Here is a 26,450-nt window from a genome sequence, read left to right on the forward strand (position 1 = left end):
CTGCTGCACGTCAGGACAAACTCATTTTCCTTCCCAGTTTAGAAACAGGTAGGGATCATGATGAGAAAGTAGGTCTGAAAGTTTAATGAATGGGAGGCTACACAGAAAAGACTTGACATCATCTCCTATGGCAAAATATACTCATTAACTTTGTTCCTTTCTATCTTTCTACAAGGAATTCATTTGCTAAAGTAGGTTAGTAATAGACATTTGAAAATCACAGATTAATCTCCCTTTATTATTAAAAATAGACTTCTTTAGTAGTTCTTTTTCTTTTAACATAGAAGATATTACTTACATTTTACTTTCCCACTGGCATTTCCTTATACTATTTCTTATAACTTCTACTTTCCTGTGATTCAAATACTCTCACATGTTTAATTCAGTTCTTTAATCCAAACTGTATGCTATATTTACTCTTCTTCCATTTTCTTCATAAACACAAAATCTGTCTTTAATCTAGTTAAGTTAGAATTTCAAGAATATCTTCAGACATCTCACTGTCTTATTACTTTTACCATATTAGTTACAGCAAATTACCAAAGGCAATTAAGTTGAAACAGACAGTCCCTTGAATCACTTTCAGTTCTACCAAGATTCCATGATAAATGAATCACATAAGTTACACAAAGGATATAGTACCACTTTAAGATGTAGCAGTCAAAAAGCATTTCCAAAATATTAGTAAGATGACTGCTCAATTTGTTGGGGGGTAGGAGGGTAGGGTCTGATTTAGGAGAAGCTTATACACAAAAAATCTAAACCAAAGTGAAAACAATTAAACTGTAATGTGATTTTTCACATTAAAAAACACTTAACTTCAGAGATCTTTTACTCCTTGAACTTACCATATGAACAAAACCAACATACAAATACATAATTTAGGAGAACGTTACATAAAGCAGGAGTACTTTGCCAGTTTATGAAAATAATGCGGAGTAAAACTGAAAAAATCAAATACAAAGATTAACTTACGGGTTCAACATTCTGAATCTCAAACATATTAATTTATGCCTAGGTGAAAAATTCTGGAAAAAATATATGAAACTTTTGGAAAACTATTTCTATACATGTATAAGCACCAGAATACCCACCTTCCTCTCCATTATTGAATCCTTAAAATTATCTAATTTTTATTTCCCACTGCATATCCATGAAACTCTTGAGGACTTGGTCTAGGTACTGTGCATTCAAAGATGAATAGGATCATGGAAAATACTGATTTACTTCCTTGCCCAATGTTAAATGTTCATGACAAAATGATGAGGTCACATCTGCAGGCTGGCATTAATGCCTAAATATTTTGATACGGTCAGTAGGAATATGGCAAAAGTCTGTCAACAGTAAGGGTACTCAGGACCAGACTCAGTTTTGTATGTGAGCGTGTGCAAACTATCAGAGTCTTTCTCATCTGCTGCAGCAGCCGAGGATTTAGTAACAACGAAAACAGACACACGAGTCACTACTGTTGTTAAGACCCCAAATGAAGGAAGTGATTTAGTTCCAGCAAATTAGAATTAACTGGAATATTTTGCAGGCTATAAAATTGATGTCTTAGAACGATTTAATCTTTGTTGGGGAAAAGCTCTCTAAATAATGGCAAAATATACTTGAATATTTTGAAATCTTTTTTAGCACTGTCCAATTTACAGAATGCTTTTCATCCAATTGAGCTAAAATAACCCTAAAACATATTTCATAAACAAATACTAACAACAAGCCCAGCCAGAAGAAAATGTATTTTAAAAAAAATACAGGAGGACTTCTGGTCCAGATAACATGGCACAGATTCATATTTACAGTTCTTCCCTGCTAAGTCCAACTATAAACCCTGGAAATAACCTAAACAGCAACCAAAGGACTCTGAAAGGTGGAAAGAGGAAGGCAGACTGCTTAAGGACCCAGGAATGGAGGAATAATGTAGAGGCAGGAAGTCTGACGAATCCCCACCCAACAGCACAAGGTGACCCAGGCTCAGCATCTCCTGACACCCAATCCAGAATAGAAAGCTACCCAGGTAGGCTTATTTCTCTCCTGGACTGAACAGGAGTCCTGCCCAAAGGCTGGCAGTTGTACGTTGTGTATCTGGCAAAACTATCCCTCGTGAATGAAGTGGAAATAAAGACATTCTCAAATGAGGGAAAACTAAAGAATCTGTCACTAGTAGACTTACCTTTGAAGCATGGCTAAATGGAGTTCTTTAAACAAAAGGGAAATAATAAAAGAAGGAACCTTGAACATCAAGACAGAATACAGAATGGAAAGAGCAGAAATATGGATAAAGTAGGCTATCTCCTCATGAGTTTTCTAAATCATATTTGATTAAAAACTGACACCATCTGATAATCAAGACAATGATATTTAAAAAGTGGGAAAGTTAAAATAACCTAAACGTAAGTACGGTTATCCTATTTCATTGGAAGTAGTAAAACATTGATACCACTTACAGGACTAAACATGCAATTACCATATTACCCAGAAATTGCACCCTTTGGGCATGTTCACACAAAAACCTGTATATGAACATTCATAGTAGTTTTATTTGTGACAGCCAAAAACTGGAAAGAACCCAGATACCCTTCAATGGGTGAATGGTTAAACAAACTGTATATTCCATATCATGGAATACAACTCAGTAGTAAAAAAGAATGAACTATTGGTACATGCAACAATTTGGATGACTCTCAAAGGAATTAATTATGCTGAGTGAAAAAAAAGCCAATCTCAAATGTTACATACTGTATGATTCCATTTAAACAAACTCTTGAAATGACAAAAATTTTAGAGGTGGAGATTAGTGGTTGCCAGGGATTAGGGGAACAGGCAAGAGAGAGGTGGGTGTGGTTATAAAAGGAGGGGTCCTTGTGATGGTAGAACCGATATATCGACTGTGGAGTGAGATACACAGACCTACACATGGAATAAAATTTCAACTAACCAAATACACACGACATACACAAAAATGAATACATGTAGAAGTGGAAAATTTGATTAAGATCAGTAGATCGCATCAATGGCCATTTCCTGGTTGTGAAACTGGGTAAAGGGCATACAGCAAGAAAGAGCCCTTATTATTTCTTTCAACTGCACATGCATCTACAGCAACTCAAAAAATGTTTTTAATTAAAAAATAACAACACTGCTAAAATACACAAAATATAGAGGGCTTTGAGAAAGACCTTATAAACTGCCAGAAGGCATTTTATCTCAAAATATTTAAGTACCTATGAAGTAGATACTTAAACCTACTCATAGAAATAAAAACATTTTTGACCTTTATTTACAGGGATTTTAAAGAAACTATTTGATAAAATATTGCTCAAAGAGGGTAAGTTTGAGAATATTATTCAATATTGATAGGTCACTGGGGTGAGGCTATATGGGTTTTTAAAAGTTTATAGATTACAGATTTTCCCACTGAAAGCCAGATAATTAGTTGTGACTTGTGGTTCAGCCACAAGGAGGATTTGTAGCTGCTGGTTTCATGCTGTGAGCCCATAAAAATATCACAATGTTGCTCCAAACCTGTGGCTAGTACAACTTATCACATCCTCTAAAGCACAGAAGGATTACAGCAAAATTGCTATTATATAAATCCCAACCTCAGTGTTCTACATTTCCCGAAATTCTACCTTTTATTTCTATTTTTTTCAATGGTGAAAGTTTTGTTTTTGTTTGTTTGGAGGCTATAGCAACCAAATGCACTTCAAAACTTACTAAATACTAAAGTGTTCCGCTATAAAAATTATTATGAAATAAAATTATGAGCTACCCCATCAGGACTGGACTCCTTGGAGATCAATGCCTCATTTCACAGATGAGAAAACAGACATCATAAAAGAATGACTGGCATTATCAGCCCCTAGTCAGTCACCCGTAACAAATTAATATGTTGGACATGTTAGCAGATGTTTCAAATTATTAATCCAAAAGTCCCAATGAAAAAGAATATCACATATATACCATGCAAGAGGTTTACTAGAAAACATTTTAGAGTTGTGACAAACTTTAAATTAAGTACTTAATCCTAAGAATATTTAACATATTAAAAATGCTTAGCCAAAATAATGCCTCACTTTGGGTGTTCATGAATATTAGAAGGTGGTCTGCCAAGACTATGACTACTGTAGTAAAGGCCCCAGTCAGTGCTTTTATCTTTTCTTCTACTGCTCTTCAAAGTTCTTGAGAATGACACATATGTAACTGGCATTCACTCCTGAATGGTCAGTTCTACTGAGTATCAGTGACCATGGGTAATTAGTAGTATAGGGAGTGGAACTTGTTATTGAGTCCAGGCGCTATAGATTAGACATAGGCATCGACAGATCTGTATTTACAGGCTATAGATATAGGCATTGTACTAGGCACTTTATTTTATTTATTTATTTATTTTTAACATCTTTATTGGAGTATAATTGCTTTACAATGTGTACTAGGCACTTTGATTCCTTCAGTCCTCACAACAGCACAGCCACAAGTTAGGCTCTTTTTCGAGAAAAGGAAACATCTTCAGAGAGGTTAGTAAATATTCAAGATCACTGAGCTAATAGTGGTAAGAGTTACATCTGAATTCAAAGCTTATACTCCTTACACTACCCCAAAGGGAGATGCAGAATATAGGGAAGAGATCATCGTATTGAGACAGACTAGGGAAAGCTTTACAGAAGGCACCAATAAGGAAAAGTGAGTAAAAAGACAACTCTGAAAGCATTCCACAGTGAAAGGGGACACTGTGAGTCTGCTGGAGGTTAGAAACCCAGCAGCAAAGGCACTGCAGATAAAACAGAGGAAAAAACGTAAATGAAATTGTAGCAAAAAGGATCAAGAAGTATCTCAACATAGGCAGATGTCCTGCCCCAGGGATACAGGTAAATAGCCTTAAGAATTAACAATCAACAATCCTGTGAACAAAATTATCAGATATGAGAGGTGTGATATTACCAAAGTAATATTAGTGTGGAATTTATTAATCTTATGACACTTAAACTTTTCATAAATCAAATTTCATATTATATTAGACATAAAATTACTGTTTTTAACATTTAATTTTTAAAAGATAAATTAAGGTGGAGGAAAAAGCACCATTTCTTTTTTTTTTTTTTTTTTTTTTTCTTTTTGCGGTATGCGGGCCTCTCACTGTTGTGGCCTCTCCCGTTGCGGAGCACAGGCTCCGGATGCGCAGGCCCAGCGGCCATGGCTCACGGGCCCAGCCGCTCCGCGGCACATGGGATCCTCCCAGACCGGGGCACGAACCCGTATCCCCTGCATCGGCAGGCGGACTCTCAACCACTGCGCCACCAGGGAGGCCCCAGCACCATTTCTTAAAATCTGAAATTATTAGACAACACTGAAAATGGTATCCCAAAGCAAAACTTCCTATACATTTGTGGATTAAAGATAATTTACCAAAAAAGTTCATGACTATAAATCATACAAAATATATAATAGTTGAATAAATTAACAGTTAGGATACACATTAAAAAATTTTAAAGCAAAGATATGAAAAGGTCTTTCCTGAAACACTGGAATAATTGTCAAGAAATACCATTTTAATTACTTAAGTAAATTTAAATCTCTGTGGGGAAATTATTCCTCCCCTTCTTGGCTTCTATCACCTATGAAGACATATTCCTTTGCCAATAATTTTCAGATTTTAGGGAAGTATACACTGTTTTCCACAGCTGTTTTTGTTGTCTATTGTATCAAGCTCAAATTCAAATGAATGGATTAGCCTAGGAAATGGGTTTTCTTTTTCAAAGTGAGGACTTAGATTTTGTGCTAGGAAATACAGAATAAAGTTTTAAAAGAAAGTTGTACAAAAAGTCAGTCACTTTACCTCTAAGTTTTAGCCATGTTTCCACTGATGTTTCTCCTCAAAATATAAATTCTGGTTTTTACTCTTTGGTTTAAAAATAAACAAACAAAACTAAAAATCTGAAGCATCTTACTATCAAAGAGAATAGTATTTCCGTAGTCTTTAAACACACACACACACACACACACACACACATATATAAACACACATATATATACATATATATGTAACATACTGACACTAATTAAAGGATTTTATTTTACTTTAGCTTAAAATAATCAGTCTACCTAATTCAAAAGCCAAAATATTTATTTTTTCCCCTCTGACTAGCACCTATGTCATGACTGAGGCATTCACAAAGAAAAATAAAAGCTAAAAACCTCCTTAAACATAAAATGTTTTAAAATTTACATCTTTAATGGGGTTGTACAATATTTGCTTAGTTAATCTTTGCTCTGTGTACTATTATGTTCTTTGTTCTCATCTATCTAGGGGATGAGCTGATTATTTATGTCTTAACAATAGGAGTTCATGTACCACAGGGAGGATTTTTTTCCTTAATCCGAGAGGCAGTCACTAACAAGCTTCAGCTGGAAGTGCTTGATGTTAGAACAGTGTGAACCTGTTCCTGGGCTAATAAACTATGTTCTTTCTGCCAACAAAAGGAAATCAATTTACAACTGTAATTAAATTTTAACATGCTCATTATTTTTATACTTTCATAGGTTAGTATATATGTCAATTGATTTGTGAAATATCCTATCCTACTTGTTTTGGAAGAGCTTTACCATCTGAAACATTAAATTATTTAAATAAAAAAACTTAACATGTCAGTGTATGAGGTCCACCCAACAAGCAACACATTTGATCTGATTTCAGGCAATGTGATAATTCATGAACATATGGCATATATCAAGAAGAGTTCAACCGACATTTTTATGCATACAAAGGAGAGATAGTGAGTGCAGCAATGGAAGGGAGGGAAATACTCTCTTTTATTTTAACTTATTTTAAGCTAATTCAACTTAAAAATCATCACAGTGGGGCTTCCCCAGTGGCGCAGTGGTTAAGAAACCATCTGCCAATGCAGGGGACACAGTTCGAGCCCTGGTCTGATAAGATCCCACATGCTGCGGAGCAACTAAGCCCGTGAGCCACAACTACTGAAGCCCACGCACCTAGAGCCATGCTCTGCAACGAAAAGTCACCGCAATGAGAAACACGCGCACCGCAACGAAGAGTAGACCCCGCTCACCACAACTAGAGAAAGCCTGTGTGCAGCAACGAAGACCTAATGCAGCCAAAAATAAATAAGTAAATAAATTTATAAAGAAAAAGCATCACCATGAATTTGTATTTAAAAAAAAGGCAGGGAACGGACTGTTACTCTTCAAAACACTCAGATAAACAAAAACTGGCATGAATGTTTATACCTAGAGGAACTAAAGACAGCACCTCTAATCTCTGGAACTTTTTAGCGTACAGATGACTGCAGATCTTTAGTATCCAGAAAGACCCTAACTTCATGCTTAGAAGAATGGGAAGTCATTCATTCAATGAGTGAATCCCATGTTCAAGGCACAGTGCAAGAGACACAAAAATGAAGACAAAGTCTGTGCCCTCAAAGAATTCAGGGTTATCAGGGGAGACAAACATATAATACAATGGCAATAACACAATATGAGTGCTGTACTAGTGATATGGATAAATCCAATTACCTGACTTTAGAAAAGGTAATGACTACTAGGAAGGGAGGCAAAATGTGAATTCATTGAGAAATGGCATTTGGGGGGTGGACCACGAAACGTAAAAGAGAGTTCAACAGTGGGGAGGACAGCACATGTAACAACACAACAAGGAAAACGGGTATGCTTTCAGTGAAGAAAACACCTTACTGTGAATGGTGTACAAGATGAATAAAGACAGTGGCAGAAAACAGTGCCAGTCTCTGAAGGGCCTCACAAGAAATGCTATGAAATGTAGACTTGGTTGTGTAGATCATGCAACTCACTAAAAAAGCGTAAGCAGAAAAATAAGACCATATTTATCTTTTAAGATTTTTGCTGATGACTGTATGCAAAATGAATTTGAAGATGTCAGTGTCAGGGAGACCAGTTAGGACAGTGTTGCAATGGTCTAACTAAGAAATAATGAAGCCGTGGATTTAAGGCAATGGCAGTGGAGGTGGGAAGAAAGGAATAAGTTTGAGACATTTGTGTTTAGGAAGAAAAACAGACTGGGCTTGTTGAACAACTAAGTGAAGTGAACACAAAAGAGGGTTCAGAGACAATTTTTCCATTTAACTAAACTAAACACCAGAAACTGTATTATCCTTGTTTTTCTAGTACCTAACACATTGTGCATGCCACGAAGTATGTGCTTAGTAAAGGATGAACAAGCAGGACTTCCCTGGTGGCGCAGTGGTTGAGAGTCCGCCTGCCGACACAGGGGACACGGGTTCGTGCCCTGGTCCGGGAAGATCCCCATGGGCCCGTGAGCCATGGCCTCTGAGCCTGCGCATCCGGAGCCTGTGCTCCGCAACGGGAGAGGCCCCAACAGTGAGAGGCCCGCGTACCGCAAAAAAAAAAAAAAAAGGATGAACAAGTAAATGACAAGTTTTGAAACTTAGGTAAGGCTGAAACAATCACAGGAAAAGGTTTAGGGAATACTTTGGTTTTGGATATATCAGGTGTTGATAAACATGGCACATTCAGGTCTGATTGTTCTGTTGGCAATCTGGGTCCAGAGACAGAGGAAAAGGACTAGAAATACAGAATTCAAAAGTTATCAGCATAGGATTTCCCTGGTGGTCCAGTGGTTAAGAATTGGTCTTGCAATGCAGGGGATGCCGGTTCGATCCCTGGTCGGGGAACTAAGATCCCACATGCTGCGGGGCAACTGAGCCCGCGTACCACAACTACTGAGTCCGCACGCGTGCCACAACTAGAGAGAAGCCCACACACCGCAACAAAGAGCCCGGGTACCGCAACGAAAAGATTCCGCGTGCCACAACTAAGACCCAACATGACCAAAAAATAAATCAGTAAATAAATATTTTTTAAAAAAAGTGATCAGCATACACATAGCATTTGAAGCCAAGGGAATACATAAGACACTCTCAGAAAACCTAGTTCCCCTTCTTATTCCTAATTATTGGAAATTCAGCTCTCCACCACTATTCAGTGGCCAAGGTGAGAGAACACCTTAGGTTCTAGAGGTGACTTGGGAACAAGGACCTTAATGTCTCATCTAGGGGAAAGGACGAGGACTTGGTGCAGCACCAGCTCATGGGAAGTGTCTACTATGGGTAGATGAGGCCAATATCCTCCAGAGGACTCGGATTAGTTGTGAGCTGACAAGGAATCAGGACAATGTCTCATAGGAAACCCCCTTAAGCATCAACATTTCTTTTAATCAACTTTTTACAGAGTATTTTAAAATGTAGCACACATTTCCATAATGTAGATTTTTTCTACATCATTTAACTCCTAAATTGTTCTTATTAAAACTCTTATCCTCATTAAAACAATCCAGTCATAAATCTCTAAGGTATGCATTTACCTATATAGTCTCTGTATTAACAGATTTACTTGAATAGTCATGTATAAGCACATATCCATATAAACTTTTTTGTACGTGCTTTCAGCAAAATATTTGCAAAGTCAAATAAAATTTATTGGTGTTCAATATTTTTCCCCAAAAACTGTGAATAAAGGGTATATATTTGGTATATTTATTAGAAAGGTAGTCATAAAATATTGCCTACAAAAGTAAGGTTCCAAGATATTATTTTATTCAACAGTTGAAGGCATAATTTATGCAGTATTTCTACCCCTTAGGCAGTATCTTACATGTCACCCTTAAGCAATGGTTCCATTTCTCTAGAGTTCAGTAAACATGCCTACTGCTGGGCTGATATATTCACAAAGGCAAAGTGGTTACACTGAAGAAATTTAACAGCAGATTTAGGGAAGACAGGAGAAAGGTAGGGGTAAACACTGTCCTTCTACAAATGAAAATGAGAAAGATTTTATCCCTGGGCAACATAGTAAAATATACTTGTGCTTTTTATTACCCTTGGTTATACTTAGTGTTCCTTACAACAACAGTGCAGCTGGTGAAAATCTTAGTTCAACTGTACTCTTTCCAAATATGAAGCACGACAAAACGGTTTTTAAAAAGTCCCCTGAAGGGCTTCCCTGGTGGCGCAGTAGTTGGGAGTCCGCCTGCCGATGCAGGGGATGCGGGTTCGTGCCCCAGTCCGGGAAGATCCCACATGCCCTGGAGTGGCTGGGCCCATGAGCCATGGCCGCTGGGCCTGCGCATCCGGAGCCTGTGCTCCGCGGCGGGAGAGGCCACAGCAGTGAGAGGCCCGCGTACCGGAAAAAAAAAAAAAAAAAAAAAGTCTCCTGAAATAGACACCTACTACAGGGTGGTCTGATAGGCAGAATGGTAATACATCCACACCAAGGGTAGTAGGAGATTTCAGAATCTAATTTACTGCAGTGGAGTAAGAGCATCACGATGGTAAGGCTCTTCCCTGCTAGAGAAGAGCCCGCCTCTATCAAACAGCACCCCTGCTGACCTATTCATCAGCAAAGTAGGCATTAAGTAAGGCTCTCGCACTATCTATGGAATGGAATGCCTCACAATTTCAGTTGTGGTTAAGAAAAAAACATAGTAAGATTATTAGAAAATGTTAGCATTTGGGATATTTCCTGTGATTTACATAATTTACCTTAATGGCATCAAGCGTTTCAGTTGTATATTATACAGACACTGGAATGCTGGTACAAGTCAAATGGAACAGCAAAATTGCAAGAGAAGAGCTTTTCACATTTTCTAATGCTCTAGTAACCAGGGAATTCGTTTTTAGGAAAACTGCCCCTTTTGTTCACCAACTTCATTATCTATAAAATAATTCTCATACTTAAATCATTTCATATGAATATCTTATATATAGCTAGATTTTAGGATATTACATTTTATGTTTACAAGGTTCAAATTCTTATCTAAGCAATATATGCAAAGGACACTATTTCATCAACTCTGATTTCTGAAGTTCTGTGATTATCATTTGATAAATATAATTACCTTTTAAAAAATATAAATCAAACTATAGTTTATATAATACACAAACTAATTTTTTAAGATAAAGAGGCTTTATAAGTCTATAAAATGAGTTTATTTGGTTAAAGTGCTTTTGGTTAAAAATCTATAAAAGTAGTTTGAAATACTGCAAAGAGTGACATAATAACTTTTAATCATAAGGTATCTGAAATGTAGCCATGTAACTTTAAGAAAAGCCACTTAGTGTATAATATGCTATGCATAATACACTTATTGTCCATACTTAAGTTTCAAGTTTTAACGGATTGTTTGATACCAATGTCATAATTTAATGACTAACAAAATTTAGTTATGACATAGGCATCAAACAATTGTGCTCCATAACACTAAGTTCAAGGAATGTCTGAATGAAAATTTCAACAAATAGGTTTGTTATTTTACTTAGAAGAAGACATTTAAATATCTATATTATCAAATATCATGGACTACTGAAGTGAAAATCCTATTTTTATATATTCACTTTACAAATTTAAGTATTAGTTTTCACTTCAAGTATTTAAGTATTAGTTCCTTCAGCACGAATTAACTCGTGTATAATCTGGCAGTTGCACACAATACTAAGGAAGGGCAGAGGAAGCCACAGACTGACCATAAGGTCCTTGAGGGCAAGAACTGCATTTTCTTGGCTTTTGTCTTCTCTTTACATATAACACAGAGCATGGAACATAATAGGCCCTTAATAAACCTCTGTTAAATGAAATTTCAAGCAGACAAAGAACACTTTTAATTCCAACTACGGGGAAAAAAGATCAATACTGACTTTGAATCTGAAGCTTGAATTATATTACGTTTAAACATTTTTAATTGAATAAATATGGACAAAATCCCTTCACCTTAAAAAAACCCTGAAAATTATAGAAATGTTCTATATATCTACCTATAGCTGAAGAAAAATGCCAAATCTGTTTTTGGTTGAATAAATAAATGTAACCTGCCCTAAAATTTATAGCAAAAACATCTTCCTACAGCTATAGCAAACTAGAGATTAAGCGTCTACTTCAAAAACTTCCATACGTAAAATAACTAAATCATTTTGCTTTCTGATTAATGATAAATTCATTTCAAAAATACCAAAATAGGGCTTCCCTGGTGGCACAGTGGTTAAGAATCCACCTGCCAATGTAGGGGACACAGGTTCAAGCCCTGGTCTGGGAAGATCCCACATGCTGCGGAGAAGCTAACCCCATGCGCCACAACTACTGAGCCTGCACTCTAGAGCCCGCGAGCCACAACTACTAAAGCCTGCACACTCTAGGGCCCGTGCTCCGCAACAAGAGAAGCCACCGCAATGAGAAGCCTGTGCACCACAATGAAGAGTAGCCTCTGCTTGCCGCAACTAGACAAAGTCTGTGTGCAGTTAACAAAGACCCAACACAACCAGCCAAACAAACAAACAAATAAAATTATTTTAAAACCCCAAAATAATTAGTTTAAATATATCCTTACCATAAACCAACACTTAAATGAGCAAAAATCATAAGGTTAACTAAATGCTACTACAATTAATGCAACACTTGTGGGAAAAGATCAAGTTGATTTATGACTAAAAAGTTAAACTGATACAACAAACGTAAGTCCAAATATATTCCAATATATAGTATCATGATGTGAGTTCAAAAGAAAATGGAAATGTGTATTTTTGAAAAAATATATATATTACTACACTTTGCTCCATAATGCTTTTTATTTATACTCTTGAAAATAAATTTAAAAGGACATTTTAACTTAAATTTTTTTCTTATTAAATTATGCACAACTAAATAGGAAATGATTCAGAAATTAAATATTAATTACTGAAAAATACAACGTCAATTTGGTACACAGAAATAAAGAACTATGCTCCTTTTCTCATTTTTCAGTTGTTTCTTGAAATTAATCCAGAGTGCACTTTCTTACAATAAAAAAGAACTTATTATTTTAAACCTCCCGGACTGTAGAATTACAGCGAACTACCTTCAAAAGTAATTTCTCAAAATGCTAACTGATCAAATAAAATCAATAATAATATGTGATATAAGTATATGTGTAACTGAATGTCCTTAACTTTTTAAAGATAATTTTCCTTTTAAAAGTCACTTTAGAAACCTGTACCAATAATTTCAGAAATAAACTCTTCAGCAATTTTATCCTCTGGGAAAATATACAGCAATATGGCTTAATATTTTATTTTATTTTATTTTTATTTTATTTTATTTATTTACTTATTTTTGGCTGCGTTGGGTCTTCATTGCTGTGCACGGACTTTCTCTAGTTGCGGCGAGTGGGGGCTACTCTTCATTGCGGTGCGCGGGCTTCTCATTGCGGTGGCTCCTCGTTGCGGAGCACAGGCTCTAGGTGCACAGGCTTTAGTAGTTGTGGCGCACGGGCTTAGTTGCTCTGCGGCATGTGGGATCTTCCCGGACTGGGGCTTGAACCCATGTCCCCTGCACTGGCAGGCGGATTCTTAACCACTGCGCTACCAGGAAAATCCCAATATTTTAAAATAAATGATATATCTGACTATCTTAAAGAACTGTTCTCCTACTGCCTTCACCTAACTACAAGAGTATGGAGGGGCACTTAACTACAAGAATATGGAGGGGGTAGGCAAGGTTGAGTAAGAGAAGATACAGAAATATCAAAACAATGAAATAAATCATTCAAAAGTTTCCAAACAATTTATCATTTTTCTTCAAGACAAAAAAAGATAAATTAAAAGCATAATCTGGTTTTAATATACTTTTGAAAAAAGACAATTCAATCATATCTTTTAAAGATAATAAATGGTCTTCAAAAATGTATCTCATAGGGCTTCCCTGGTGGCGCAGTGGTTGAGAGTCCGCCTGCCAATGCAGGGTACATGGGTTCGTGCCCCGGTCCGGGAAGATCCCACATGCGGCGGAGTGGCTAGGCCTGTGGGCCATGGCCACTGAGCCTGTGCGTCCCGAGCCTGTGCTCCGCAATGGGAGAGGCCACAACAGTGAGAGGCCCACGTACCACAAAAAAAAAAAAAAGGAATATCATAACTAACTTTTGAAGGTAATACCTACACAAATTACCATTTCTTGCTTATAAATAAATGGTATTCTATTTACATTCTATTCATGCTGACAGGAGAAAAGAATGAAAACACCAGAATTAATGATTCATCATTCATGAAGTTTAGGTATATATAGAAAGGCTACATTTATTTTATTTGAATGAATTTTTTAAAATGACCCATGATCATGAATGTAAAATTGTATAAGGATTTGGATAAGATAAAATTATCTTAAAGGTCTAAGAAAAATTTCAAAACTATATTTCAGTTCAATAAATTTGAGCATTAACCTATTGTAAAATGTTAAAAGTGCTGTTATTCCTTTACTTTTTTATGAAACTAAAAAGTTAATGAGAATTTTATCTAAAATTTAATAAAGAATAAAGAAATTGAGAAGAATGCCAACTACAATACACTACTATTACTCAACTATTATGAATTTGACTATTATTCTCAATTGGACTTTTAATAATATTAGAGATTCCTTAAGCTACTATTTTTATAACTTTATGACAGAATAGATTTAAATAGATTTAAATGAATGTGATGGAAATAAACTTTTGCTTCAAAAGGATTTTGAATGTATATACCACATTTAATCAATTTATTATATGTGAAAAATTATAAGTAATCATGTAACTGGTAAATGAAGCTATAAAATAACACATTACTGTAAAGCAAATCCTTAAAACAGTTGCAGTTAGACAAAATGAAAAGAAAAATAATACTTTACCATCTCATACAGACATATTATAACCAATAAAAAGCAATTTGGTTCCAGGTGGAAAATATTCATGCAAAACAATTCCTTACCAATTTTATTTACATTTTCATGAAAGTGTAAAAGTGTGAGCGTGAGTACATAACATTAAATATCTTCAGGCAAATTTGTTTTGCAAATAAACTAATGTGTTAAATTAACAAACAGCTCTCTCTAAATATCAAAGACAATATTAACAAGTAAAGCTAGGTTTGTAAAGCTATGTTTTCCTGCTCATTTTAAAGCTAGAATGAAACAATATTGCCATCTAGTGTTCATATCAAGTACTTCCAACACAAATGTCATATTTTTGTTTTGCACTTAAAAAATTGTGTACAGGTTAAATACAAATTGTCATTCCTATGGGCAAGAGTACAGTTTTGATGGATAAATAAAAGGAAATAAATAGAAAAAGTCACTAAGAGATAATGGGAAGAAAAAATATAAGGCACTTGGGAGAAATACCTTTCTTTTGGATGCAATTTCTGCCACATTTTGTTCTTAAACATGGTATATGTTATCTGATTTTCTTTGATACTCTACTGACCAAACAAAAGTAAAGGTAGGGCTTCCCTGGTGGCGCAGTGGTTGAGAGTCCGCCTGCGGATGAAGGGGACACGGGTTCGTGCCCCGGTCCGGGAAGATCCCACATGCCGCGGAGCGGCTGGGCCCGTGAGCCATGGCCGCTGAGCCTGCGTATCCGGAGCCTGTGCTCCGCAACGGGAGAGGCCACAACAGTGAGAGGCCCGCGTACCGCAAAAAAAAAAAAAAAAGTAAAGGTAAACTTCCTAGGGCTAGTTATACAGTCACCCCCCGGTATCTGCTGGGGATTGGTTCCAGGATACCACCCACCACCCCTCCATACCAAAACCCGAGGATGTTCAAGTCCCTTATATAAAACAGCATAGTATTTGCACATAACCTATGCACATCCTCCCATACACTGAAACCTTCTCTAGATTACCTATAGTACCTACTACACTGTAAATGCTATGTAAATAGTTGTAAATGCTATGTAAATAGCTGCCAGTGAGGCAAATTCAAGTTTTGCTTTTTTGAACTTTCTGAACTTTTTTTCTGAATATTTTCAATCTGTGGTTGGTCGAATCTGTGGATGCAGAACCTACGGATATGGAGGGATGACTGTAACTATCACTTTGTACCGCCCCCCGCCCCACCTTTGTATCCCAAATGAAATCACTGAGATCAAGTCCTAAATGATTTCTCATCAAATAAACATAAGTTCATTTAAAGCAGTGTTTTAAATATACAAAATTTATCATTTTGATTACTGCTAGTTAGAAGAGATAAAGAATAAAAAGACTGAGGTTGTTAACGATGAAAAGAATTTAGCTTCATTAAAACATAAAGATACATTTGGGGTTAAATTGTTTCATTACAACATTATAGGCATTATTGAAAACAAAGACTGGTGACATTGTTCATCTATAATCAAAGCCTCAGAGTAGCTAGTAGATCTCTAAATCAGCAGCCTATCATTATTTTTGATTGTCCATCCCTATAAACCTAGACCTGCTGCTAGGAGATGCTCTACCAATGTTAGGTACAATATGTAAGGTGTGACGTGTGGTGGTGGCAGTATTAATACTAGATCAGAACTACAATGACTGCTACTACTGCTACAGTATAACCCCGCTTACTTTCAACTCATCTGCTGTGACACTTCACAACTGTGTCTTGCTTTTTTTTCCTAGTCCCACACCTTTGGTCATATTATCCTCCCTCTTAGAGCTCTATAAATTCTATCCATTGGAAACAAGATGTCAACTAATTTTACTATTATTTTTCCTTTTTTACTCATTTTTGTACAACAAACATGTTGTATATAAATTAGAAATATTTAAAGAAAAAAATCCTACTGATTCTCTATAGCCCGGCCCCATTTTTCACTTTTTCTGTGATACCTTCAAGTTCTCTCCTCTTGTCCAATGCAAAAGTGATCTCTTTCTAAACTTCTCAGCAGCACTATCTAGCATTCACTTACAGCCTTACAATATTACTTCTATGTACGTGTCTTTTTTATCATCCCCCAGAATAAATTATAAGCTCTCTGGAAGAAAGAAATGCACATTTATTATCCTTCTTTGTGTCTCCCACAAACGTAATTTTTGGGCACCCAAGAAATATTAATCACATGTGATACAAACACCTTTCTGCTCTGTTTAGAAGCACTGTCTCCTTCACTTCCCTAGGCTTTAATTCTCAAAGATTTACTCATTTTGTCATAGTGGGAAAATCACTTAATCTCTCTGAGGCTCAATTCCTTACAATAAAGATCATAATACCTGATGTCTATTTCACAGTTATTGCAACAGCAAAAACAAAACAAAAACCTCACGTTACATGTAGAAAGCTACTAATAAAATGTACAGTTTGACTAAAAATTAATTTCAGACAAAAGCATTTAAATATATATATACACATGCATACACACACACATGGCAAAAAAATCCCTGTAATACAGATTAAAACTGAATTAGATTTTTAAAACTATCAGCATTAGGGCTACCATCCACCTACCCATCTAGCTAGTTATTTACATAACCTAATAACTCACTAGACTACCATTCTTCAAAAATGTAATAAATGTAGATATGATTTTCTATAAAATTGACTTATATAAAAATTATCTAACTTTAATGTTGAGCACATTGAGAACATAGCTATTTTTGGTCCCCAAAGACTTCTTTAAATGAAGAATCAAAAGTTACTATCACGCATTAGATTACAAAGTCTCATATCCATTCAGGAACCAAATTTATTTGAAGTGAATTAAAATGTAAATGCTATTATTTACATGTTTTTCAACCTAAAAACATATACATAAAATAAAATGCTCACTGAAACATCTGAGGTGACTTTGCTTTTCAATAAATACTAGTTACATCATTTGGTTTTTCTTCTATCCATTCATACCATGTGCTAAGTGCCATTTTTCTGGACCATTTAAGAAATCTACTGTGACTGTATTTTTAACAAATAAGTTTTTCTTAAATGTCACCTAAAAAAAGAACCTTAGCTACTTTATAAATGTCTTATTTCCTATTTTTATGCTAGTGCTGCCATCTAGTGAAAATTTTAAGAACTTAATCATTTTGGAAAATATCAATATATCATTTTTTTTTAATGCATACTATCAACCTGCAAAGTATATATATGAGGAATAAGAAGATTATGGATTATTTTCTTATAAATACATTTCTAAATTTTTTCATTAAATTATATTTCTATATTATAATTCATCAATTTAATCATGAAGGCACTTTAATCAGCAAGATTATAATCATTTAAAAATTCCTTCATTGAAAAAAAGAATAAGACCAGAAACAACAAGTTGTTTCTGTCATCAAATTATACCTTTAAATATATGCAATTCAGGGCTTCCCTGGTGGCGCAGTGGTTGAGAGTCTGCCTGCCGATGCAGGGGACACGGGTTCGTGCCCCGGTCTGGGAGGATCCCGCATGCCGCGGAGCGACTGGGCCCGTGAGCCAAAATTACTGAGCCTGCGCATCTGGAGCCTGTGCTCCTCAACAGGAGAGGCCGCGATGGTGAGAGGCCCGCGCACCGTGATGAAGAGTGGCCCCCGCTCGCCGCAACTAGAGAGAGCCCTCGCACAGAAACGAAGACCCAACACAGCCAAAAATAAATAAATAAATAAATATATGCAATTCAGTAACACCCTCGAAAATTCTATATTTGGAATTTCAATTACTTACCAAGAACGTTGTTCATTACATAGTTAAATTAGTAACATATGCTGACCAAAAATCTAAATGCCTGGAACTATACTGATCAGATTACCTGAAGGATTCCATAAAGGTAAAGATGATACATAATAACCGATCATTAACATTACCTGGGAGAAGATATTTGCTGTTGGAGCAACTCTGCTATCCACAATACTATATAATATTGCGAGTAATCTGTCTAGTGGAAACGGTTTTGGTCCGAGGAGATGATTGCTTGTCTATAAGAAAAAAAGATCATGGATTTTCTTCTTACAGCAGACCACTCACTTTCTGTACTATAAATTCCAATAACAACTTATTTATATTGTATACAGTTCCCCTAAGAGGCTAATAAATCTAACTTGCAATCTCTAAAACTTTACCTGATATGATCATGATTTATCTTTCAACATTTTCTTCAAGATGTTCTGATTTACATCAACAAATATTAAAGGACTCACAAGTTACCCAGTCTAGGCCCGAACATCACCCCTATTTTGCTGTTGTAACCAGATGTTAAGTGACTTAACCAAGTCATCTGTCGACAGTGTACAACCAAAACAAGGGTCTAGGCCTTAACCCCTAGATTAGAGCTTACTACCAACTCCTCACCATTCCTTTGTGCCACTGCCTGAAAAATGTTATTTGTTCAACACTAATAGTTCTAAAAAGATCAGTTATAGTAAATACTAGCTTAGAAAATGAATGCAGTGTTTCACAGTATGTGAATAAGCTGTCAGTCGGAAACAATAAAATTTATTAAAAATTTTTAAGATTGTAAAATGTTCATACTTGTCTACAAAGTCAATGGTACAATTACTTGTCATTAGAAAACTGCAGTGCTCAAGGGTCTATAGATAATTAGATAATTCTATTAGATAATTTTAGTAGCAATGTAATAATTTAAGTACTCTATATGAGCAAGGACAAATAAAATGAGAAGCTTTATTTACAAGCATGGGAATAACTATTTCTTTAAAAGAATGACTGTAAGTAAAAAAAAAAACCTACTCAGAATTACAAAATGAAGTATTTACCTCAGCTATTTATATCTAAAACATAGTTTAGAAATCATTTTCCAGGTATCAGTTTATATGCTTTTCTTATTAAATACTTTAAACATTTAGAAAAGAGATTCATGAATACCAATGCAACCACCCAATTTTATCACATCCAAACATTATGCAATTTGTGCAAAAAAAGCATCAGATCACATTACAAACTGAAGCTCCCTTGCATCCCTCCCACATACCACTCTCCCCTTCCCTCCCTAGAAGGAACCACCATCCAGAATTTGGTGTTTTTATCATTTTCATGACAATTTTTAAACTACTACTGCTATATATGTGTCCATAAACAATACACAGCGTTGTCTGCATAATCTAATATCTCAAATAAATGATATCATTTTGGACATAGCACTCTACCAAACTTTTTTCCTTCAACATTATGTTTTTGAGATTTATTCATTTTGATACATGTAGCTCTAGTCCATTTTTAAATTATCCTACAGAATTCCATTTCATGACAAATCACTGTCTACCCTAAAAAATTATTCCCTATAATTCATCACAAAGAATACTGTGATGGCCAGTTGTGTACATTTCTCCTTGCACACGTGTGAACTTCTCTGTGGGATTGCTCGATTAAAGTAGGGGGCAGAGAATGCTATGTGTTCATCAACACTGCTTCTTCTTGGGCATGTAGAAAGACTACATGTCTCAGTCTCTCCTGCAGTTAGATGCACGCCATCTGAGTTCTGGCCAACAGAATATGGGTGGCAGCAATGTGAGCTACTACCAAACCTGGCCTTTCAAACCACTGGATCCTTATTCTTCTTTACCTTTGGTGACAACTTAAGAGGCCACCATGTTTCACGAGACGTCACTATACCACCATAAAAAAGCCCACATAATTCATATCCCTCTGTGCCGTGAGCAATATATATATACATATGAGCAATACATAACTTTTATGTTAAGCCACTGAGGGTTAGGGGGTTTGTTTTTCACTACACCACTGTCCAACCTATCCTGACCAATGTAAAGTACGTTCACATATTAACTTTATTAGATATGACCAACCTGTAGAACACGCAGCCTCTTATTCTTCCATATTATCACCAACACTTGGAATCATCAGACATTTTTTTAGTTTTGCCAATCTTAGAGTGTAAAATAATACCTCAGTGTTGTTTAAAGTTGCACTTCTCTCATTAGTGAATGAGGGTGATAATCATGTTATGTTTGTTAGACATTTCCAGTTCCTTTTTGTATCGTTTACCCATTTATCTACTGAATTTTTGCCTTCTTCTTATTAGTTTGTATGAGCTTTAAAAAGCCTAGATACTAATCATTATCAGGTGTATGAGTACAAGAACAGTGGTTAAACATCATGGGAGGCTTTGGATTCAGAAAGTCCTGGAATTGGATGCTGGTTCTACCATATTAACTATGTATTCTTGGGCAAGTTACTAAATTTCTCTTTAATATTCACTTTCCTCATCTAGAAAATAAGAATAATGATAGCAACTACATTATTAGGTCATTGTGAGAATTAAGTAAGATCATATGTGGAGCTTAACAGTGTTTGGCTTATACTGCTCAACAGCTTTTATTATCATCATCCTGATATACTTGTTTATACGTATCTTCTTTTCTACACAAATGCCTTGAACACAGAGGATGTTTTATTTACCTTTTTCATCCCTAGCACTTGGGATTGTTAGTTAAATAAATGAATGGATGAAAGGATAATGAATGAAATGGTATTAGAGGGAAGAAAGGAAAAAATAAAGGTGAATGTTGAGCTATCTAAATGGAACTGGTGTCCCTGTCCTCATTAACACTTAGAAGTGAGTTGAGGTTAGTAAAAATTACCAAATTCCTGAAGTGTTGGGAATAAAGTGGGAAGCAATTCAGGCTGAGAATCACACTGTGAAACGCTGCTGACACTTTTCTGATTTTCACTTTTTATTCTGTGATTAGAAAACACATTTCCAATTTAAAATTAAAGTGTTCTAGTGCCATGGAGGGCATATGACATTTATCTTCTTCACAGAACTGATTTTGTACGCTATAAATGCAAACTGGTTTCCCACCTAGAGAGAAAGTCAAAGTGTGAGAAATACCTCACTAGATTCGCTATAGCTTATTAGACAGAATGAAAGTCTGTACGAATGGAAGAAATAAGCGAAAAAAGAAACCAAATAAATGAGATAAAATGGAATGAAAACTGGTATCAAGTCAAACCAAGAAAAACAGAGATGGGAAAATAAACTTAGAGTTATAGATATTTATACCAGAAAAACTAAAACTAGGAACAATTAAAAGAAGCTTAATTGTGGGGAATGGGACTAGGAGTGAGGAGAGGAAAAATGCTGCTTTTTCACATAAACTAAGTGGCAGATAATCTGGTATCACATACGTGCATTAGGTGAATTGAAAAGCAAAATCTTAAAAAATGAGTGTAACTGAGAATATACAGAGAAAAAGAATTATACAACTGAAGATACATAACAGATTTAAGACAACTGTTATGATTATTATTCGTGTGGTCTGCTTTTAATGTTTGATGCCCTAAACTGAGAACTCCATGAGAGCAGAGACAATGGTTATTTTGTTCTCCACTATGTCCATAGCATCTAGCAGAGTGCACGGCACAGAGTAAGCATTCAATAAGATTTCAAAAAGAGAGGGAACAAAAATACAAAGAAACTACTAAGTGTACACAGGTTTTAGTAACTAGACTCAGATTTTAAAATGACATGAACCAAAGACAAAAGAGGCAAACATCGCAAGAACTAGAGCTCACCTAGGACTAAAGACAACTTCACAATGTCTTTGCTCATATGGTTCCCTCTGTCAAGACTGTCTTCCTAGACTTGTACAAATCCACTCATTCCACAAGGATGGTCTAAAGTGCCAGCTCTTTCACAGTCCTCACTGATCAGCACTCATATATCTCCCTCTTCAACATTCTTAAATAATTTTCTGTCTAAAGAATAAGGCCTAAAATTCTTAGCTTTATGTTCATTCTTCGGTTTCCTTCTTTCATTCATTCAATTTATTCATTTGTGCAATAAACACCCACCAATTACCACCAAGTGCCGAGATAACAGAGGTGAAGAGATGGGCTTTCTTCCCTTAACTGGTCAGTAAGGAAATTCCTCCACAGTTTGGCCTCAATTGATTTTTCTCTGAAACTCACCATACACTCCAGCCAATTTTATTTCATTATTTCTTGTATATACCCTATACTATCTTACCTCTGTTTCTTGGCTCCAATCATTTCCTCAACTGAAATGTCTTCTCCTCCCATCTTTGCATATCTAATCCTCACCATTCCTGAGTGCCCACTCAAAATGCAAGCCCTACTAAACATCCTTCCCTCCCTACCTCAGCCAGAAGTGCTCTCTCCTCCTACCCATCCTTTATGACCCAAAGCAGCTACATACATAAGAAAGAGGGTAAAAAATCAATGACCTGCCTATAGTGGAGAGCCTAATCAGAGATGTCTCGGTGAAAGGGCATACTGGAAAAGTCTTTCCACGCCAAGCAAATGGATTTGGTGAGGAAATCTGCCTGCCAAACTCTAGCTCTGTGTGAATCGAAGAAAAAAGGCTTCCCTGAGACTTTTAACTAGAAGCCAGAGCTAATGCTGATGTGGGGGCAGAATTCACAATAGCTTTGTGGTCTGCCAAGTCCCAGGCTGAGAAATGAATTTCAAATGATCCCAGGTTCCCGGTGTTCACAAGTGCTTGCAGAGAAGTACGTGTAAAACCTTTCAAAGGAACACACCTCAGGCCTCAAAAATTCAAAGATCAAGTTCAGCCAACAATTAAAAATAATAAAATGTTCAGGAAACAGGACATTATGTGCACAAATCAGCAAAAATTAAATAGGTTTTTTTATGTTAAAGAAAAATATGACTAGGAAAAACATTAAAGTGATCAGATAGACTTGAAATGAACCAGTAAAACTTCTGAAGATTACATATAACATTACTGAAATTACAAAATTGATGTAAACAGCAGATCAGACAAAGGTGAAGAGAAAATAAGAACAGAGAACTGAAGAAATTACCCAGAATATAGCACGCAGAGATGAAAGGGAATGAAGAATATAAAGACTTAAAAAACACAGATGATAGATTGAAAAGGTCTATCATAAGCCTAACCAGTGTCTCAGGAAAACATGTCAGAGAGAATGGAGGAGACGCAATATTTGAAAAGTTAATGACTGAGAATTTACCAGAATTAAATACAGGCATCATTATTCAAATTTAGGAAGCAAAACTAATGCCAAGTAAAAAGAAATTCAATCCCAGATACACTACAGAGAAACTGTAAGAAGACTAAAGTAAAAGGAGAAGAGAACTTGAAAGCAGCCAGAGAAAACAGAGGAATAACACAGAAATAAGAGACTCACAGCAGGTTTTTTTTAGCAGTAATAAAGCCAGAAGACAGTAAAACAATGTCCTCAATTCAGAAGTGTATACTGAGCAAAACTGCTTTTAACAATGAGAGTGAGAAGCAAAACTCACAGCTTCTATAGTGCAAAGTCTACAGTTCTAACTTCTCTATCTTCTGCCAGGAGAAACCACAGTGGTTAAGATGTACAAGAGAGCTGAACAGTCTAAATGCTCCTTTTGGAAATTTTGAAATTTTTTGGAAATTTCAACTTGCCCCACACCCCTACATTCAAAGTTGCTTAGTGCTTCTAATTCCTAAGCTTTTCCAGATTCCTTGGGTCAAATCAGCTTGTTTTGGGGGTCAGGTTTCAGCCTTCTCTGATGTGCTTAGTCACCGACATATCTATCTACTAGTCAATTCCAAATTTTATAGATCTCTCATCTGCTTAGTCCTTATTAGTTTAACCTTTCTAATTTCTTCAATGCCATCTCTGTGGTGTTTCAAAGGGGAAAAGAGGAAACTAAGCTATATTTAATTAAAAAGTCCAGGGTGACCTTTTTCATCTATTAATTCACTAGAAAAATTTTGTCAACTCCCTTTTATCTCTAGAACCAGCTCACCTGAATTGTGCCTCCCCAATCACTGTATCCAGCATAACAAAATACTACTACAGCATTATGATGGTACCATATCAATACAAGTAACTTCTTACATCCAAATGACTATGTAAATGCATACAATTATGCATTTACCGACTTCCTATAATATTCTAAATTTGTAAGTTTTTCCCATTAAAGAAATTACCACATAAATACCTTTTCGTGCTTCTTTAGAAAGTTGGTTTTCTTAATTTTCCCATGATGCTGCAATTAAGCAAAATAATTTTTAAGATGAAAGACAGTACTCCACAAAACCAGAAAGCATAATTTGTTTAAAACATGACACACATAAGAGTAACTTACGTATCTTAGGCTTTTTTATTTTATTCTATTTATCACCTAAAACATCACCTTAAAATACCAACATATTTTAGGCTTTTTAAATCAATTTTGATTGTATACAGGATTATTTGTGCATGTAAAGAAAGAGGTTTCAAAATAAAAGTGATATTTCAAAATAAAAGTGATATATTGATTTATTACAGCACATTTATTTCTATAAAAACAAAACTTCCAAAGATAAACGGGTTTTCAATTCATTCTGTAAAGCAGGCTGTCAATTTGCATAAAATTAAGAGCATTTAGTTAAGCACTTGGGATTCAATAGTAGGGAAAAAATATAGATGCAGTCCTTGCCCTCTTGAAACCAAAAACTAGTGGTAGAGATAGGCAAAAGATAGACAAAAATGTATTATATTTAATAATAAATCAAACTGCATATTATTTGTTTTCAAGAAGAAAATTCTAAAATTAGATTTCTCCAACTAATATACATGCAGAGAGCCTCCTGAATGTTCTGGATAATGATGTATGGAGTACATGATACTATAGTAGGAGCTTCAGAACAATAAAGGGGTTACTATCCTTAAAATCATTCCCATCTCTCATATTTTTAACAAAACCTTAGTTACATTTTTTTAAATGTAGAATTATTACCTAAGGTATACCTGAACTCTTCTGTGAAACTACCTACTTCACCCATTCAGGCTGTGATCTTAAAGTGAGAAGTCAAAAATAAATGATTAAAGGGGGAAAAAAAAAGAATAGGTGGAATTTAAGCATGTAGAGATTGGAGAGGAAGGAATTCTAGATGGAGAAACCAATGTAAACAAAAGCTTGGGGAGTCAGGAGGAAAAACAGCTAAGTTCTGGAAACAGAAAAGTTCAGTTTGAATTTTTTTTATTAATCAGCTTGTAACTGGACTTGCTTAGGATGTGTAGCAAAATATATCTGGTTGCAAGGATAATTTGCACCCACTTGACATAATGCCTTGGTAAGAGAGACCGAGTGGTTATAGGGTGGAGACCACACAGACCACCTGAGTTCACTCTGGAGGAGAGTTGGTCTTTGCTTAGGTGGAAGGTGACTGAGGTAATGGCTCACGCATCCTAAAGAAACCCTTTTGGGAAGTTTAAGTGTGAGGAATGCTCCATTGATGGATAAAGTTCTGAGGGCCTCTAGATTTTATTATCAACATTCATTTCAGGAATATTGTTTTTTGCTGTCATTTTCAGACTAATTTGTCTTTCAAAATTCAGCAAGCAATGCTACCCCCTCCATGAAGCCTTCTTTCCTCAACACTTCCCTGCAACTTGTTTATCATATCATGCTTACTAGACACTAATACCACCTCTTTTTTAGCCTGTCTGCTCCACGACTGTCCCCACCCCAAAAGTGGCACTCACTCACCCCCAATATCCTAAAGAAAGTTCTCAAATAACATTGTTGACTGGCAAAGGTAAAGTGGGAAATAAAGAATAAATGATTAAAGGGAAATAAACAAACAAAATCTTTAAAGAATGAGTCCTAAATACATATCTAGGAATCTCTTATTCTAATCTCTATCCCTTACAAATTTACAGGTGTTGAGGAATTTCAAAATATTCCCTAGATCTGCAAAAATA

The 26,450-nt window shown here is 35.7% G+C and overlaps 1 protein-coding gene across 1 annotated transcript in view; it reads right to left on the minus strand.

Annotated features, from left to right (window-relative positions):
- ORC5 (origin recognition complex subunit 5) overlaps positions 1-26,450 on the minus strand; it is a 74,569-nt gene that overhangs the window by 17,621 nt on the left and 30,498 nt on the right. The window contains exons 11-12 of the mRNA XM_081244896.1: positions 24,703-24,750; positions 18,603-18,713 (exon numbers count right to left, since the gene is read on the minus strand). Coding sequence (XP_081101022.1) covers positions 18,603-18,713; positions 24,703-24,750 — 159 coding nt within the window. The remainder of the gene's footprint in view (positions 1-18,602; positions 18,714-24,702; positions 24,751-26,450) is intronic.

The sequence above is a fragment of the Mesoplodon bidens genome, assembly GCF_964165515.1.
Source record: "Mesoplodon bidens genome assembly, chromosome: 9".
NCBI lineage: Eukaryota > Metazoa > Chordata > Mammalia > Artiodactyla > Ziphiidae > Mesoplodon > Mesoplodon bidens.